Genomic DNA, 18449 nt, shown 5'->3' on the forward strand with positions numbered 1-18449 from the left:
AACTGTTCTTTTTTTTCCCCCTCTAAACTTTATTGAGATATAATTTACACACAACAATATGTACGCTTTTCAAGTATACAATTTAATGATTTTTAGTAAATTTAGTTGTGACTCTTGAGTCAAATTTTAATGTAACATTTAGGATTCCCCTGACCTCAGAACAGATCAGAAATAGGGATATCTCACATTTCCTTGTGTTTTCACTGGGGTGGGGCTTGCCTTGGGGAATAGTGAGCCATGATTTTCTTTTGACTTCTTTGTGAAGCTCCATGCTTTCTAAAATGAAAATTTAATGCTGAGACTGCTTTCTTCCTTAGCACCTTGTCTGGCCTGGTGGAGTTTGATGGCTATTACCTGGAGAGTGATCCCTGCCTGGTGTGTAATAATCCAGAAGTGCCGTTTTGTGTAAGTGATATCTCTCACGTGGATAGTCCTGGCTTCTGGGGCCGGGGGGTCTCTGGTTTCTAGAGACTGATGTTACTGCTTGGGTGTCCCTCTCCCAGTGGTGGGTCAGAGTGGTGTGAATTCTTACCTGACCAGCTACCTTAAATCAGAATTTCATCCATGGACAAAGAGTGGGTTACATGGATAGTTTTGAAGAGGACAGATGAGCTGTTACTTGCACTAACGCAGTGTTCTGTGCATGCCTTTACGTTTAGTACATCAAGCTGTCTTCCATTAAAGTGGACACGCGGTACACCACCACCCAGCAGGTCGTGAAGCTCATCGGCAGCCACACCATCAGCAAAGTGACGGTGAAAATTGGGGACCTGAAACGGACCAAGATGGTGCGCACTATCAACCTCTACTACAACAACCGGACCGTGCAGGCCATTGTGGAGCTGAAAAACAAGTACGGGCTTTTCAGTCTTGGAGAGGGGCAGCAGGCCCGTGAGGCTCGGCGCCTGGTCTCGGCGCTGATGGCCGGGGTCCCGTCAGGCGGCACATTCCCGGGAGCCTAGTGTGTGCTCTTGCGGCTCTGGTCGTGGCTGGGGACAAGTGCAGTGCCAGCTCTTAAGGGTGCTGGCGGGGGCTGTTTTGAAATCGTGTCCGTGGAGCCCTCGACGTCTGAGCTCTGCAGCAGCCTGAAGGGATGTTGAGCGCTGGGGCTCCAGGCTTCTCACACCCGTGCTAGCAGAGCGGCTCTGCTTTCACGTAGACTCTGCTGCAGGGAAGTAGTTGTTTGTTAGATTGAGACACTGTTCTCTTGCTCACCGAGCGGGCAGCAGTTCTCAAGGACCTTCTGTAGTATGAAGTCCTTCCGTTTCTGCGTGGTGCCTTTTGTCTACATATGCTGACACTGTAGACATATGTAGCTACGTATGCTACCTATCTTTCTAGCTTATCTGTCCTGACGTCTGAAACGAGGCCTGGTGTGTATGGGCCAAAGAAGGCACTAGCTTGGGTTCGTGTCGACTTTTACTGAGACAGACCACTTGAAGACTCAGGCGTTGCTCTTGGGCAGAGAATATGGGTAGAGACTGCTGGAATGCCAGGACTTGCAGTGAGTGCTGCTCCGTGCTCAGCATGGAAGTATTAGTATTACTCTGAAGGCGAAATAAAGCTAGCATGTACCGCGTGAGCAAACGGCCTCCGGGAGCTCTGCTTTTTAAAGCAGGTTTTGTCCTTTGAAAAGCATGGTTAACACTGGTGACCTGCAGGTAGAAGCTGCTCACCGGGATGACCCAGTCCCCTCTGGAGCAGGTGGATTTGGTTTGTGTTGTGCAGAGTTAGCTCAGCTGCTAGTAAAGCCCTCACACTCTGGAATGAGACTGTGGTTCACATCCCTTGGAGAATTTGTATAGCCTCTCTTTCCTTATTTGTAAAATGCAGAGAAGTCTACTTTCAGGGTGTTCTTTTAAGGATTAAATGTGTTAGCATATGTGAAATGCTGAGAACAGAGCCTGACACATAGTAAAATTTCAGTAAACATTAGCTCTTAACTGTATTAATATAATTACCTCTAAATTATCACACGCCTTTACTCTTTCTGACTCTTCTTGGCACGTGGTCTGGATCCTGGTGTGTCCCTCTGCCTCTCTGAAGCAACCTGAGCTTTATCCTTCCAAGGTAGTTGCCATGATAGGAACTTATAGCAGTCAACTTCTGGCATCATGGAGCCTCTTGGGAGTCCAGGCTCCAGCGTGGCATACTTTCAGAGTAAGGTCTTCCCTTGATGTACATTCCCTTGTTTTTCTGGAATCTCAGAAATTATCATATATAATGTCTTAAAACGCCTGTATGTTCTACCCTTTTTTTCAAGAGAGAAAGAATAGTGGAGACGTATCTTTAAAATTAAGTTGCTTTTATTTGTCAGAGTCCCTTTCCTTGGAATAACCATTTCACTGTCTCGGGAGAGCACGAAGGCACAGTCTTCTTTCCGTCTCATCAGACTGTCGTTGCTGCGGGTCTTGTGAGAGTCTCTCGGGCCCTCTCCCCGTCTGTCTGACACCGTCTCTCCTAGGCCGGCGCGCTGGCACAAAGCCAAGAAGGCTCAGCTGACGCCTGGGCAGACAGAGGTGAAGATCGACCTGCCTTTGCCCATCGTGGCCTCCAACCTGATGATTGAGTTCGCAGACTTCTACGAGAACTACCAGGCCTCCACGGAGACCCTGCAGTGCCCGCGCTGCAGTGCCTCGGTGCCCGCCAACCCCGGGGTCTGCGGCAACTGTGGGGAGAACGTCTACCAGTGTCACAAATGCAGGTGAGTGAGCCCTTGTCTCCCAGGTCAGGTGCATCCCTTGTATGTTTCAGGAAGAGTCTCAGTGTGGGCAGTTCCGCCGTGTGGTGCCCTCACGGTGGAGGATCATGGGCATCTAGAGCGTGGAGTTCACAGATAGAGGAGGCCAGGGCCGGGGAGAGTGGTGGGTGGCGGGTGGGGGTAGGCTCCCGAGTTTGGCTCCGGGCTCTGTTTCGGCGCCTGGTCGCCTGGTCGCCCGAGTCGTGCCCGCCCGTTTGCTGCTGCCCCTGCGAGAGCCTGAGGGTTCCCAGCGTCTGCAGACCTGGCGCGTGTGTTGCCTCTCTCCTCCGCCCTCTGCTGCCCCTGTGAGAGCCTGAGGGTTCCCAGCGTCTGCAGACCTGGCGCGTGTGTTCCCTCTCCCCTCCGCCCTCTGCTGCCCCCTGACCTGTACTCTGGGGTTTCAGATCCATCAACTATGACGAAAAGGACCCCTTCCTGTGCAACGCCTGTGGCTTCTGTAAATACGCTCGCTTCGACTTCATGCTCTACGCCAAGCCCTGCTGCGCAGTGGACCCCATTGAGAATGAGGAAGACCGGAAGAAGGTGAGGCCACGTCTGTGCGAGGCCCATGCCGGGCTCTGTTCGGAGCTTGGGGGCCGAGCTGGTGTGGGCAGCATGCTTTTCCTTCTCGCCCAAGTCTTCTTGGCTCAGCGTGTTTTCAGGGCTAAGCTTTTGAGTGGCAACAAATAAGATGGATTGGAACACGTGTTTCGGGTACAATTTTGGAGACATGTTGGTAATGGAAGTAGAGTGCCTCAAGCGGCACGTGGCGTGGCGGGGCTGCGGGTGGGAGGGCAGGGCAGGGGGCTGTCAGCACAGTCAGCAGCAGCGGCAGCCGGGCAAAGCGGAGTGGCGTCTAGCTCCAGAGTCAGAAGGAGGAACGTTCCGTTCCCCCTGTGCTTTTAACACTGTGTGACCTGGCGGAAGTCCCTGCCCTCAGCGTGGTTTATTTGGATGTGTGTCATACACCTTGCGTGCCCACCTCACAGGATTATTGCCATGAGTAGAAATACCGCGTGAAACACGGTGCTCGACCGGGTCACTGAGGGGAACCTTCAGTGTTGACGAGCCCGCGTGCACTCCCCGCCTCTTCCTGTCTAGGCCGTGTCCAACATCAACACGCTTCTGGACAAAGCTGACCGAGTGTATCACCAGCTGATGGGACATCGGCCGCAGCTGGAGAACCTGCTGTGCAAAGTGAACGAAGCAGCTCCTGAGAAGCCGCAGGTAATCCGGGTGACAGGGGCGTTGGGAGAGCGTTCTGGGTCAGAGGCAGAGACTGGCCCCGGGCGAGGCCATCTCCCGGGGGAAGGCTGACCGCCTCCCTCTGGGTTGCAGGACGACTCGGGAACCTCCGGGGGTATCAGCTCCACTTCGGCCAGCGTGAACCGCTACATCCTGCAGCTGGCGCAGGAGTACTGCGGAGACTGCAAGAGCTCTTTTGACGAACTCTCCAAAATCATCCAGGTACAGGCGGGAGTGGCTGGAGTGCGTTTTGCTGTGTGTTATCGACATTGTTTTCAAAGCAGTTCTTTGCTCTCCCCCTGCGGTTAAGCGCCAGCCACACAGCTGCTCACCTACTGCAGTTTCGGGTGCTTGGTAGAAAGCTGAGTTCTTACCAGAACGCTGAGAATCAAATGGAGATTATTGTAGATCAGGTTTTCTTGATCAGTCACATCGGTGGGTGGTATGTTACAGACCTCACCCCCATGGGATGGAAGACTGGCTGCAGACAAGAGCAGCCAGGGTCCTTGTCCCCGAAGTGGCTGGTAGGCCATCTTCACTCCATGTGCCTGTATTCCTGACTTTATTCTTTAAAGAAAGCATTATGTGGGTGTTAAGGACGTATGCCTGTGATCAGACGCTGAGGTCTAGAGTGCCCCTTACCTTGGTCAAGCCAGCCTCTCTAAGCTGTTTCCTCCTCTGTAAAACGGGGACAAAGTATCTTAGCTGCTAAGGTCATTGAAAAAAAGTTAGTTGCACAGTCGTGTCCAGTGCTTTGTGATCCCATAGACTGTAGCCCACCAGGCTCCTCTGTCCATGGAACTCTCCAGGCGAGAGTAATGGAGTGGGCTGCCATTGCCTTCTGCAGGGCACTTCCCGACCCAGGGATCGAACTCAGGTCTCCTGCACTGCAGGCACATACTTCACCAACTGAGCTGCCAGGCTAAGGTCACTGAGAGGGTTAAATTAGATAATACTGGTAAAGTGCTCTTCAAACCAAAGCTGATTTCTAATTAGCTTCCTTTTTCTTCCTCCTCGTTTTAATTGCTGAATTTTTTTTCTCCTTTGTCTTTTTTTTTCCCCCTCAGAAAGTTTTCGCTTCACGAAAAGAGTTGTTGGAATACGACCTGCAGCAGAGGGAAGCGGCCACCAAGTCCTCCCGGAGCTCGGTGCAGCCCACCTTCACGGCCAGCCAGTACCGCGCCTTGTCCGTGCTGGGCTGCGGCCACACGTCCTCCACCAAGTGCTACGGCTGCGCCTCGGCCGTCACGGAGCACTGCATCACCCTGCTCCGGGCCCTGGCCACCAACCCCGCCCTGCGCCACATCCTCGTCTCCCAGGGCCTCATCCGGGAGCTCTTTGACTACAACCTCCGCCGAGGCTCTGCGGCCATGCGGGAGGAGGTCCGCCAGCTCATGTGCCTCCTGACTCGGTCAGAGCCTGCGCCAGGGGCATGGGCCGGGGGCCGGGGGGCGGGGCGGTGCTGGGAGCGCTGGAGGGTGCAGGGGACTGTCCAGGGTGCAGCTGAGCGGACGGAGGAGCACGTGAAGCCCAGGTTCCCTTGTATCAATAGGCCGTGTGTTTGGCTTGTACCTGGTTGGTTCCAGGGGGGTTTCCTGAGGAAGCGGTTTTTGAGTTCCAGTGCTGGGAGAAGGGAGTGACCGGGCGCTTGGACTCAGGACTCCCTCAGAAGAAGACAGCTGGAGCAGTGGAGCCTAGGGCTTCGGAGCTTAGGTCTGGCTCAGAAGGACCCCGGTGTCTGATCCTCTGTGCCGTGTGCTGTGGACACATTTCTCAATGTGCTCTGAGCATAAGGTCTCCTCACCTGAGAAATAAGGGTGGTAGCCGACACTGTGACGGCTTGTGGCAAGAATGCAGCCACATAGTTCACGTGAGCAGCGGCTCGTACTTGCGGCGTCCTCAGTCCCTGCTCACACAGCACCCACAGCTGGGCTTCATTGTTTCCCGAGCGTGGGCCTAAGTCCTAGAACATGTTAGCTGGGTGCCAAATATGACTTGCTGTACAATGTATTCACTCATTTAACAAGTACTTACGGAGCATCGGCTAAATGCTAGGCTTTGTTCTGGACTCTGAGGATGCAGTGCGCGATGAAGCAGCATCCCTGCACTCGTGTGGCCTTCGCTCTAGAGCAGAGAAGAGCAGTGAGCAGATGAACGTGGCCTTCGCTCTGGCCTTCACTCTAGAGGGGAGAAGGGCAGTGAGCGGATGAATGTGGCCTACAGTCTAGAGGGGAGAAGGGCAGTGAGCGGATTATGGCCCAGTACAGCATCAGGAGGTCAGGTGTGAAGAGCAGTGCAGCTGGGAATGCAGCTCTGATTGCAGGCAGGGTCGCTGCAGAGGACAGGGTGGGCAGGGGCGACTGCTGAGGAGGTCAGGGAGTGAGGCAGGCAGGTGTGGAGGGCGTGGGCCGCACGCCGATACTAATAGCAGGTGGTGGGCAGAGAGGTGGGATGTGCCAGCTGTGTGAGGCCAGGGCCACGGGGAAGCCCGTGTGGCTGGAGTGGAGGACGCAGTGGGGACAAAGCGGAGGGGTTCAGTGAGACCAGGGGCCAGGTGCCGTAGGGCCTTTAGGGCACTGCGAGGTTGGGAAGCCTGAGACTGACGACGCGATTCGTGGTTTTTAAATTATTAATATGTACATTAATACAAAGGGACACGGATGGGAAATGTGGATGCCTTGTGGGAAATGAAGCGGGGGCAGTTGGAGAAGCTGAGGAAGGAGACCGAGAGTGGACCCCTGGGTTCTGGAGACTGACATACCGGGCGGGGTCCGGGGGCCTGGCAGCCCGGGCTGTGGAGGAACCCCGCATACCGTCTTCCCTCCGTCAGCCTCTCCTCCCCAGGAAGGCGGCTGGGCAGGCCCTTCTCATCACACAGCAGGGTTCTGTGGGGCTCGTGAGTCATCTTGCCCCTGGGAAGGCCGGTAGCCCTAGACGTGGATTTCCTTTTACCTGGGCTTTCTTGCGTGCAGAGGAGGGACACACCCAGCGGTGTAACAGGACTCTCTTGTCTGCCTCCCTAGGGACAATCCAGAGGCCACCCAGCAAATGAACGATCTGATTATTGGCAAAGTCTCCACAGCCCTGAAGGGCCACTGGGCCAACCCTGATCTGGTGAGCAGGCCGCCTGCCCTCTGACTGCCCCCTTCTCCCTTTTCCTTCGTTCCCTCGGCTCCCCCGCCGGCGTCGTGTTGTGATGACCAGGGCAGGCGGCGGTGGGGGTGGGGAGCGCGGCACGTCAGCAGGGCTCACATCCCAGGAGGACCTTGCTGAGTCAGCGTCAGGCTCAGAGAGCAGAAATGGGCAGTGGCCGTGCTGAGGGGCTCTGTCTCCCTTCTCTCTGACGGTCCGCTTGACCACACGGGTTAGCTCTGAGTTTCTGGGCCAGAGCATGGATGTGCGCCCTTGTCCGGGACTGACCCTGCAGACCCTCCTCTTCTCACATCTCTTCCTGTTGGCCCTCCAGGCAAGTAGCCTTCAGTACGAAATGCTGTTGCTGACAGACTCCATCTCCAAGGAGGACAGCTGCTGGGAGCTCCGCTTGCGCTGTGGTGAGTTTGGGGGATGTCTGGTTGGCAGCCGGCCAGCGAGAGGAAGGCAGCTCGGCGCGGGGCCTGTGAGGCCAGGGAAGCTGCCCTCGGGTGGTCACACAGCGGCTGGCGAGGCACATTTGGGACTGTGCCTCCACCCTGCCTTCCTCTCCCAGCGCTCAGCCTTTTCCTCATGGCCGTGAACATCAAGACCCCCGTGGTGGTTGAGAACATCACCCTCATGTGCCTGCGGATCTTGCAGAAGCTGATTAAGCCACCTGCTCCCACCAGCAAGAAGAACAAGGTACAGGCCTGAGAATGAGGTCGGGGGCAGGCTCCAGCCAGCGCCCACCCTGCTCTAAGGCCTCTGCTCACCTGAGCTCGCTCTCCCTGGGGCACCAGTGCTTCCTTGGTGGCACTCAGCGAGATGGGTTAGGGTTTCTGAGAAGGAAGGTTTCTCAGAGGCCCTCGAGCACCACAGGCAGGCAGGGCAAGCGCCTGCAGCAGTGGCCGTCCAGTCCCCTCGGACGGCTCGCGGCCCCCGGAGGCGCTGGCGCTCTTCCCTACCCGTGCCTTTGCACAGTGCTGGAAGCTCTTCCATTCCCTTGCACCGTGACTTGGGCAGGGATCGAACCCGTGTCCCCTGCGTTGGCAGGTGAATTTTCACCATTGAGCCCCCTGGGAGGCCCCTGGCCTTCAGCAGTCCTTTGTAAATGTGTGTGGCTGTGCGGTGTCTCCTCTGCCTGCCATGCCTGCCTCCCCTTTGTCAGCTGCTTCTTCAGTGATCCAGTTCTCTGCCAGGCTGGCCATGAGCTCCTCCAATCCAGGGACTGTTTTATGTTTTACTAAGGTTTTTTTTGGTCCAGTACATAGCGTGGTATCTCGTGTTATAATGAGTGAGTAGAGCCGAGTTTCTAGTTCTGAAGGTGGCCTAGCCGCAGATGGACTTGCTCATGCTGCTGTGAGAGCGTGTGGGCCATAGTGCTTTCCCTCGGCCCTGCCAGAGGCCGCCGTCTTTGTAGTCCTGGGGCCCTTCTGATGCCTGCTTCATCCTGGTGGAGTCTCTTGGTGGGAAACGCGGTCTTTGCAGGACGCTGAGTGGCAGGCACTACAGGGGAAGCTGGACAGGGAACAGTTTATGCTGTTTCCCTTTCTTGGTCTGCCCCGACCGTCCTCAGAAAAGACCCCCCTTCCTTCGCTTTGATGAAGGCTTTCTTCCCCTCAGAGCACATTCTCAGCAAATGAAAATTGGCTCTTGATTGAAAAGAGGAACTTCATCCCCACATAACTGTCATTTTTCCCACAGCGTGAGGTCACAGATTCCACCCGAGAGGGCTCTTAGCCTCTGAGCACTGAAGCCTCACATTTTGCTGAGTTTTAGCCTAGAGAGAGCAGCAGTTCTCAGAGTTTGGCTCATAGATCTGTGGGTGTTCCCAAGATGACTAGGATATCTGCGAGGTCGACATTCTTTTCGTAATTATCCTGAGACATGATTTGCCCTTTTCTTCTTTTGTGGCACTTGTGCAGATGGTACAAAGTCAATGATGGCGAGACTGACCAGGCCTCTGCACCACGAGGCATGCTCTTCCCTTGCAGCTTCACCCAGGAGCGTCCCGGGTGAAGCCCTGCAGAGGAGTTTAGTAAAGCACAACTCTGGACTAGCAGTCGTCTCATATTCAGTGAGGCAGCGCGGGAGGGAGGCGCACCGCAGGGCGGAGGTCTCCGGGGAGAAGCACTGGTGATGCTGAACCCGCTGCTTTTTTCACGGAACCTCATTTGTGCTTGAAAGGAGGGCAAATGAGCCAATTGTGGTTCTTCAGAATCGGGTGTTTAGCAGACGATTTTCTTGAAAAGTGAATAAAACGAGCCTGTCCCTTAAAGAGGAGGGGGGCCTGTCTGTGAACCAGCGTTGCCCAGCTGACCAGTGCGTGCTCACGTGCGAGTAGCAGATGGATTTTAGTGGAATGGGATAAGAAATGGTTTTGATTGGTTTCCACGTTACAACCAATCTTTAAGAACCTGTTATCCATTGAATTTTGGTTTAGTATTAATGTAAAATCCACGATTAATCGAAAAAGCTATTAAAATATTTTTTCTTTCCAACTATATACATCTGAGTGCTTCAACAAAACAACATACTGCAACAGTTTGAACTTAGAAGCAGTATAAGAATCTAGCTGTCTTATTAAGGTAGCCATTAAACAATTTAAAAAATGTATAGCAGTATAGCTCCTTTGTCTAGTTTATTTTTGTTTTGGGAAATAAAAAATGCTGTTTAGGTTGACAGATAATGTATTTATTTTTATTTGTAAGTGAGTTAATATTTTAAGAATTGCTAAACTTTAATTTTTAATAGATCCATATCGATGGATAGAGCTACATCATACACAAGAACTCTTTGAAGTCAGTAATTTTCAAGAGTGTAATGGGGTCCTGTGACTGAAAAGTTTGAGAATTGCTGGCTTAGAATCCTACTGGGGGCTCCCCTATGCAGGCCACTTGGGATTAGTAATGGTTCTGTAAATTTTAGAGTCTGTTTAGTGACCCCTTGAAGATTTATGTTTGGGGAAACTACAGATCAGCCTTGGGATAGGAATTGGTGTATGTAGCTGTAGGAGTGTCTGTAGGAAGCCAGTCACACACAGGCAACGTCAGCGACCCTAAGCTCAGCGTGGGGATGCTCCTGCTGAACTGAATCGAATGCTTGACAGGAACGCAGACGGGGCACAGAAGACGTGAGCGCTGGCCTTCTGATCTTGCCTGCGCTCGTCCCCGGGGCAGTCCCGCTGTGCTGCAGCGGCAGCTCAGGCGTGCCCTCGGCCCGCTCACCCGTCTGCCTTCCTCCTGCAGGACGTCCCTGTCGAGGCCCTCACCACCGTGAGGCCGTACTGCAATGAGATCCACGCCCAGGCCCAGCTCTGGCTCAAGAGGGACCCCAAGGCATCCTATGACGCCTGGAAGAAGTGTCTTCCCATCCGAGGTGTGTGTGTGTCTTTCGGGACTTGAGAAGCGGGCCCTTCCTGCCCTGGCCGACTGCCCCACCGTCTCCCCCTTACCTCTCCCTGCACCCCTCTGCCTGCCAGGGGTCGATGGCAACGGGAAGTCTCCCAGCAAGGCGGAGCTCCGCCACCTCTATTTGACCGAGAAGTACGTGTGGCGGTGGAAGCAGTTCCTGAGTCGGCGGGGGAAGCGGACCTCCCCGCTGGACCTCAAGTTGGGCCACAACAACTGGCTGCGGCAAGTGAGTGGCCGGCCGTCTCCTGGGCTCCTCGCATTGCGCTGGCCCCAGGTCCCAGGCGGGGTGTTTCCGCTCCTCACTGCATGTCTCCTCTGCTTTCTCTTTGTTAGCCTTGCTTCCTTTCTAATAGGTGGAGGCTCTCGGTTGCAGCCACCCGCGTGGTGGGTGGGCCACATCAGAACTCATTCTGCCCTTTGATCCCGCTCGTGCTCTCTGCCCTCCTCCCTGACCACTGAGCAGGGCGGAGCCTCAGTGCCTGCACTACTTTTACCGTCCACTTTTCATGTCTTCTGTCCTTTTCCTTTTTCTGGCTAATGCTTTTAAAGATTAGAGCAATGATATTTTAGAGAATTCATTTGTCCGTTGGTTATAACGTGAGCACTTGGTCTACATTTAACATAAGTGCTCAGCCTGTCGTTATTGTTCGGTTGCTAAGTTGTGTCGGACTCTTTGGGACACCGTGGACTGCAGCACACCAGGCCTCCCTGTCCTTCCCTATCTCCCAGAGTTTGCTCAAACCCATGTCCATTGAGTCGGTGATGCCATCCAACCATCTCATCCTCTATCGTCCCCTTCTCCTGCCCCCAATCCCCTCCCAGCATCAGGGTCTTTTCCAGTGAGTCAGCTCTTCACATCAGGTGGCCAAAGTATTGGAGCTTCAGTATCAGTCCTTCCACTGAATATTTAGGGTTAGTTTCCTTTAGGATTGACTGGTTTGATCTCCTTGCTGTCCAAGGTAGCTATCTCCAAAATAGAATCATAGACGTCTTTGCTAAGGAGAATACCTGCCTGTCTTTTTTCCTGGTTCTGTTGTCTTAGTGTGTCCTCCAAAGTACTTGTTGGAGAAAAGCTCCATGAAGATGGGACTCTTAGCCTTTTTGCCCGTCTGCAGCAGCCGGATCTTGAGTTAGCTGGTGATTTTTCCTTTACCCTTTTGCTTGTGAGGAGCTCAGAGCATTTCCCCTCGATGGGTGGCAGTGGACTGTGCCTGGCGGGGCCGGATGAGAGGCTGTCCGCTGAGCCAGGCGCTTCTCCCCACCCCCTGCAGGTGCTCTTTACTCCGGCCACGCAGGCTGCACGGCAGGCGGCCTGCACCATCGTGGAGGCGCTGGCCACCATCCCCAGCCGCAAGCAGCAGGTCCTGGACCTCCTCACCAGGTACCATCTGAGAGCGGGGTGGGCGGGGTGGCGGGACTTCATCCAGGGAGCCCTCCCGCTCTCCCGGGGGAGTCCTCAGGCCAGGGCGGCGGGAGGCACGCCTGTGCTGCAGCCACCTTGTTCCTTGTGGAAGGCCACAGAATCCAGGAAGCGCCGAGCAGCCGCGTGCAGTGGTCATACCAGCAGCGGTGGTCCCAGAGCCGGCAGCTAATGTCTTTTGAGGTCTTACAGAGCTTACAGAAACTTGCATGCATTATTGCATTTAATGTTCACCCGGGCTTTCAGTGCTTAGTTAACTTGTCCCCAGGAAGGCAAGGTTTCAGTCCAGGCAGTCTAATTCCAAAGTTATTGGCCACTGGACTCTGGTAAACTCGCCTTGTGAGCGATTCAGTCACAACACTCTCTCTCTGCCCCAGTAACCACCATTCATGTATTGGCGCTTTATTGTCCAAATGTGTACAGTGTGAGGCAGTGCATTACCTGCTGGGTGCTCTCGAGCTTTTCCCAGGTCTGAGGAGTTCCCAAGTGGGGGTCTGGGGTGTTCTCAGCCCTGGTCCTCTGCAGCGAGGCAGGGGGAGTGGGGGACCGCAGAGGGGCAGAGCCGGGGGGCCGTCGGGGCTGTGGGGTGGTGTGGGCTCGCTCATTGCCCGGCTCTGCGGCAGTTACCTGGACGAGCTGAGTGTTGCCGGCGAGTGTGCTGCCGAGTACCTGGCTCTCTACCAGAAGCTCATCACTTCAGCTCACTGGAAAGTCTACCTGGCAGCCCGAGGAGTCCTGCCCTACGTGGGCAACCTCATCACCAAGGTATGTCGTCCCGGCCCAGCCTAGGGGAGCCCCTTTGCCGAGCCCCGCTCTCCTTGTTCTCTTTCTCTAGATAAACTTTGTGGTGGTCTTTTGCGCCAGGAAGAAATATTTGTTCAAAATGCAGGCATACTTCGCTTTATTGTGCTTTTCTTTAAAAATAAAGGTTGTGGCAACCCTGTGTCAAGTAAGCCATTTTTCCAACAGCATTATTTTTTAAATGAAGTGTATATACATTGTTTTCTAGACATAATGCTACTGTACACTTACTGAATTACAAGAGAGTGTGGACATAAGTTTTACATTCATGGGAAAAAATGGATTTGTGTGGCTCGCTTTATTGTGATGACCACTTTATTACAGCGGTCTGAGACTGAGCCTGCAGTACTCCTGAAGTCTGCCGGGGGCACTTCTGTGACTTCACTGTGCTCCTCATGAGGGTATAGCAGTCTGTTGGGGACATTTAAACTGTCCTCCATTTCTAAGCAGTCCCTTAAGGTCTTTATAGCTCTCCTTGGCTTCTTAGAAAGGAGTTCTGCAAGGGTTCAGGGTGAGAGGGCATCCCTGGGCCAGTGGGGGAGCTGACCGGTGTCGCTGGCCGTGCCGTCACACTGACCTTGCTTGTCTTCCTGTTTAGGAAATAGCCCGCTTGCTGGCCCTGGAGGAGGCCACCCTGAGCACCGATCTGCAGCAGGGCTATGCCCTCAAGAGTCTCACAGGTAGAGGGAGCCTCCTGGCCCTTCCATTGGACACCCTGGGGATAGTTTGGGGGCTGCCCTTTGGTTCCCTGGGTGCTGAGGCTGACCTCCTCTCTCGTGCTGACCACACCGCGCTTTTTAAGCTCTGTGTGTTTTCCCTTGAGGAAGGGTTTCCATCTCTGAGCACCTGTTGTCTGTTGACCAGTTCACGTCGTGGAGCACGTGCTGCATGTCAGGCGCAAACGTGGCGTTTCCCTGCTTTTGAGTTGCTCATCGTCTTTTGAAAACATGGACCTTCTTTGCTTAATTCTCGTTCTGAACTCATGTGCAACTTTCTCCTGTCCCCACAGGCCTACTTTCCTCCTTTGTGGAGGTGGAGTCCATCAAAAGGCACTTTAAGAGCCGCCTGGTGGGTACCGTGCTGAACGGGTACCTGTGCTTGCGGAAGCTGGTGGTGCAGAGGACCAAGCTGATCGATGAGACGCAGGACATGCTGCTGGAGATGCTGGAGGACATGACCACAGGTAGCCCTGGCCAGCGGCCCGCAGCCCACAGGCCTGTGTCCCTTCTGGCTCCACTTAGGTGCATGGTCTGAGTTCCCCGGGTTCCTTAGACCCAGATCACAGGCAGCAAACATCTCCTCACGTTTGAGTAAAGGAGAAGACATTTCTCTCAAGACTGTTGGTGCTTAGAGTTGTAAAATTCCAGATCTGGCCTCAGTAAATTTGGACTTGTTTTTTTTTAATATTTTACTTATTTATTTTTGGCTGTGCTGGTTCTTTGTTAGTGCACACAGGCTTCAGTAGTTGGGGCACGTGGGCTAAGCCCTGTGGCATGTGGAGTCTTCCAGACCAGGGATTGAACCCTTGACCCCTGCCCTGTCCGTCAGATTCCTAACCACTGGACTACCAGGAAGGTCCTGGACTTTCTGTGTTGAGCTCACAGGGCAGGAAGAGGTCAAGAGTTCTCAGACTGGTGTCCTTCATTGGTTCTAAAAAATTCTCAGCCATTGTGGCTTCGGTTGCCTCTACTCTGTTCTCGCTCCTTGTCCCGGTGGGACTCCACCTCTCACTGTCCTCCGTGTCTCCACCTCCCTCTTTTGTAGTGTCCGTCTCATTGTATCTTTATGTTGATTTTGGATAATTTCTTCCATCCTTTATTTTTCTTCACTCTGTGTTATCTGTTTAATATACCCATCAAATTCTTGAAATTTTATGTAGACTTTATCGTCTCTAGTCTTTTGCAGACATTCTGTATCTGCTAACTCTAAAACTTGAAATATCTATTAATGTGATTCTGTTGTTATTCTGGCTCTTGCCTTTGGTGCTTTGCTTTAAATCTTGCATTTTATGTTTTTTCGTTTTTTGGTACTGCGAGCTTGTGTTTTGGGAGTTTTTTTGTGGAAACTCTTCGGGACCTGAGTCAAAGATGGGTTTTTCCGGAGATGATTTGTAGCTGCCTCTGTGAAGCAGCTCAGGGCATGGCCATCCCAGGGCCACCTTCAACAGAGTTCTGAACTTGAGCTTTCAGCTCTCCTAGGTAGTTTGAGCCACAGACCTCTGTGAGGGACAGCTTGTTATGAGTGCTCAGAGAAGACTTTTCTTCCCCTCTATTCAGTGCTGCATTTTAAGGGGAGACAGTGTGCTTTCATTGATTTGCTTCGGGGAAAGGAATAGTTGTTTCTAATTGATGCTTATACCAAAGAGGACTTCCCAGGTGGCATAGTGGTAAAGAATCTGCCTGCCATTGCAGGAGATGCGGGTTCCATCCTTGGCTTGAAAAGATCCCCTGGATTGGGGTGTTCTTGCCTGGAAAATCCCATGGACAGGGGAGCCTGGTGGGGCTATACTCCGTGGGGTCACAGAGAGTCAGGCGCAACTGGACACACCATACCTATACCAAGGATGTAGCTCTTGGGGGTACCAGATTTGTGTGTGTGTGTAGGTGGTGGTTCCTGCCAGATTCTCCCTCTTGGGAGATTTGGGGCTTTGTATCCAGCTCTCAAATCCTGGCAGGTTTTGGAAACCAAAGCTCATGGCAAAAGATAGCCTGAGTGCTTTGCTGCCCCCGGGTCCCTGATTCCCCGAGTTTGGAGCTGTGGCTTTCTTTGCCAGTGCAGCAGTCCACTGAGGCCTTTCCCCACTATCTTAGGTTGTTTTAAGTGAAGGAGTGGAAAGTAGGTCAGGGGACACAGTCTGCTTCATTGCCAGACGTGGACGTCCTTCTGGTGCCATTTTTAGCTGCCGTGCTGAGCTGGTTTGTGACCTTGTCAGCTGGACCCTTTGCAGGAATGTATGGCTTGAAGTTATCTGTTTGGCTTCTGGAGGGCCGTCTACCTAATCTTTTTGAAACGGAAAACTATAGCTTCCTTTTGCTTTGACAGAGTGCAGTTAGGATCACTGTTTCACGTTCTTGAGTACCTATTTTGGGCAAGAGGATGCAAGATTATAATTCTCAGAGGGAGGGAGACATGTGCACAACGAAGTGTGGTGTTCTGTGTCGCCTTGGGTGTGAAGGCCTTCAGATGGAATGCAGTCTCCATGTAGGAATCCATCAGCTTCAGGTTTCCAGTTGAAATATTGATGTTGCCACGTAGGATATTATAGACTCACCAGGCAGAGAGGATCTGCCAGTGATGAGTCTCATCTCAGCTTCTGTGTGTGCAGCTCCTTCCTGACTGACTTGGCCACATTGACTTCCGGCAGGTACAGAATCGGAAACCAAGGCCTTTATGGCCGTGTGCATTGAGACAGCCAAGCGCTACAATCTGGACGACTCCCGGACCCCTGTCTTCATCTTCGAGAGGCTCTGCAGCATCATCTACCCCGTGAGCACAAGCCGTGGTGCCTCACCGTAGTCGTGGGTCATCGTCCCAGCGGTGGCCCGTTCAGTCGATGTTTTAGGAATCTCCACACGTAAAGCAGAAGCAACCTCATGAGTTTCCCATTCCTAATGACGGGAAGAAACCTAAAACCCTTCCTTGTCCCATTTCCTAGATTGAAAGTCAAAATCAATCTTTTTCTTTTGAGCCAGGTCTAACCTCCCGTTACCCAAATCCTGGTGTTTGTCAGTCCACGATCCTGTGAAAGAAGCAGCCCTGAGCGGGCAGATGGACCTTTTCACTCTCTTCCTTTTTTCCCTGCCTGCGTTTTGTGCATGCCTGCACGCATGAAGGTGTATCTGTAGCCTGAACTGCATAGATCCCCTTCTGTTACTGAGGAAGGGTAGAGAGCATCAGTCTCATCAGTTAACAGTGAGAGACCCCTGAGTATCATGTGATACACAGAAGACCGTTTTCTTGACCAGAGGGCCACCAGTCACAGAGTCATCTGGCCCCAGACTGGTTAGCGTCACGTGGGACAAGCAGGAGGGGAGCCCCTCTCCCCTCATGTCAGTGATCCAGCTTTCGTGGGGCACTCCTCATCTGCGTATTTGGTTAGGCTTTCTCTCTCCTAACCCACCCTTGAGTTTCAGAGAAGATGCCTGCTCTTTAAGGCTATTTGAATTATATTTGGGGTTTTTGAATCACCTCTGAGCTTCCTTTAATCTTTAATCTTTAAGTGTATAAGGGGCTGGATGAGTCTGGTGTGTCTCCCTGAGTGTCCGTGAACAAGGCAGTGCGGTCTGAATGTAAGCGGTCTCTGCACACATACTCATGCCATCCCTCTGCTTCCTTCTCTCTGTCCTTCAGGAAGAGAATGAAGTCACTGAGTTCTTTGTGACCCTGGAGAAGGATCCCCAGCAGGAAGACTTCTTACAGGGCAGAATGCCTGGGAACCCATATAGCAGCAACGAGCCAGGCATCGGGCCTCTCATGAGGGACATAAAGAACAAGATCTGCCAGGACTGTGACTTGGTGGCTCTGCTGGAGGATGACAGCGGGATGGAGGTAATGAGCGCAGCACAGCCCTGCCGGGGTTAGGCTTCCTGTCCCGTAGGGGCTGGTCCACCCTGGGCATCTTTCAAGGCAGCTCCGTGATTCCCGCCTGCCTGCCTCACCTGCCAAGGGGTCTGCCCCCTGCCTGGCATGTGGTAATAAGCAGATGGCCGTAGCTTGTCAGGGCACAGGCTTTCCTTGTTCTTGTTGCTGTGGCAGAGGCCTCCAGTGATTCCGGGCTAATCAAGCTCCCTGCTGCTGCTAAGTTGCTGCAGTCGTGTCCGACTCTGTGCGACCCCATAGACGGCAGCCCAGAAGGCTGCCCTGTCCCTGGGATTCTCCAGGCAAGAACACTGGAGTGGGTTGCAATTTCCTTCTCCAGTGCATGAAAGTGAAAAGTGAAAGTGAAGTCTCTCAGTCGTGTCTGACTCTTAGCGACCCCATGGACCGCAGCCTACCAGGCTCCTCTGTCCTTGGGATTTTCCAGGCAAGAGTACTGGAGTGGGGTGCCATTAGCCCTGGTGCAGGTTTCTGGCCCTGTATCTGGTACCTTCTGGCAGACCACGCTAGGATCTGCTGTTACCATATACATGGTGAAAAACGCGTTGGGTGAAACAGAGAAAACTGCCCTTTTCGGTGCTGAGCTGAAATGGACTTGGGATAGAAGGTACCCAGCAGGGCTTTTAAACCTGGGAGTCCATGGTTTGGGTTAAAGCTATTTGGAACCCCTGAAATTGTGCACAAAATTCTGTGTTTTGTTCACACACGTGCATTTTTTAGAGAGGGAGAGTCAGTAGGTCCGTAACGCATAGACAATATGTGGTAAGGCACCCTTTGATCTTAAAATGTGCTTGCATGATGATTCTTTGGAGTAACAGCCTCATCTTTTTCTGTTCAGCTTCTAGTGAACAATAAAATCATTAGTTTGGACCTCCCTGTGGCTGAGGTTTACAAGAAGGTCTGGTGTGCCACAAACGAGGTACGTGCTTGCTTTCTCGCCTGAGGTGCGGGTGGACTTCCGGGCTTGTTGGCGGTCGCGCGCCCAGCTTGTAGCAGCACTGAAGGGCCTGAGCCTCCTGGTCGTGTGAGCGGGAAACGCCGTCGCCTGCCCTCCTCCTGCGGCCGCTGCCTGCGGAAGGCAAGGAGCTGCAGGAAGCGCTGG

General features: G+C 53.3%; 1 protein-coding gene across 6 annotated transcripts in view; it reads left to right on the forward strand.

Annotated features, from left to right (window-relative positions):
• Nucleotides 1–18449, forward strand: part of UBR4 (ubiquitin protein ligase E3 component n-recognin 4) — a 138233-nt gene that overhangs the window by 94785 nt on the left and 24999 nt on the right. For all 6 annotated transcript variants that reach the window (XM_055574305.1, XM_055574307.1, XM_055574306.1 and 3 more), the window contains 19 exons: nucleotides 318–405; nucleotides 660–853; nucleotides 2465–2704; nucleotides 3145–3283; nucleotides 3842–3967; nucleotides 4079–4207; nucleotides 5053–5396; nucleotides 7009–7099; nucleotides 7452–7536; nucleotides 7692–7819; nucleotides 10366–10495; nucleotides 10599–10756; nucleotides 11802–11911; nucleotides 12574–12715; nucleotides 13350–13431; nucleotides 13761–13934; nucleotides 16116–16237; nucleotides 17102–17299; nucleotides 18186–18266. In XM_055574305.1, the coding sequence (XP_055430280.1) occupies nucleotides 318–405; nucleotides 660–853; nucleotides 2465–2704; nucleotides 3145–3283; nucleotides 3842–3967; nucleotides 4079–4207; nucleotides 5053–5396; nucleotides 7009–7099; nucleotides 7452–7536; nucleotides 7692–7819; nucleotides 10366–10495; nucleotides 10599–10756; nucleotides 11802–11911; nucleotides 12574–12715; nucleotides 13350–13431; nucleotides 13761–13934; nucleotides 16116–16237; nucleotides 17102–17299; nucleotides 18186–18266 (2761 nt within the window). The remainder of the gene's footprint in view (nucleotides 1–317; nucleotides 406–659; nucleotides 854–2464; nucleotides 2705–3144; nucleotides 3284–3841; nucleotides 3968–4078; nucleotides 4208–5052; nucleotides 5397–7008; nucleotides 7100–7451; nucleotides 7537–7691; nucleotides 7820–10365; nucleotides 10496–10598; nucleotides 10757–11801; nucleotides 11912–12573; nucleotides 12716–13349; nucleotides 13432–13760; nucleotides 13935–16115; nucleotides 16238–17101; nucleotides 17300–18185; nucleotides 18267–18449) is intronic.

This window comes from Bubalus kerabau, chromosome 3, assembly GCF_029407905.1.
Source record: "Bubalus kerabau isolate K-KA32 ecotype Philippines breed swamp buffalo chromosome 3, PCC_UOA_SB_1v2, whole genome shotgun sequence".
Taxonomy (NCBI): domain Eukaryota; kingdom Metazoa; phylum Chordata; class Mammalia; order Artiodactyla; family Bovidae; genus Bubalus; species Bubalus kerabau.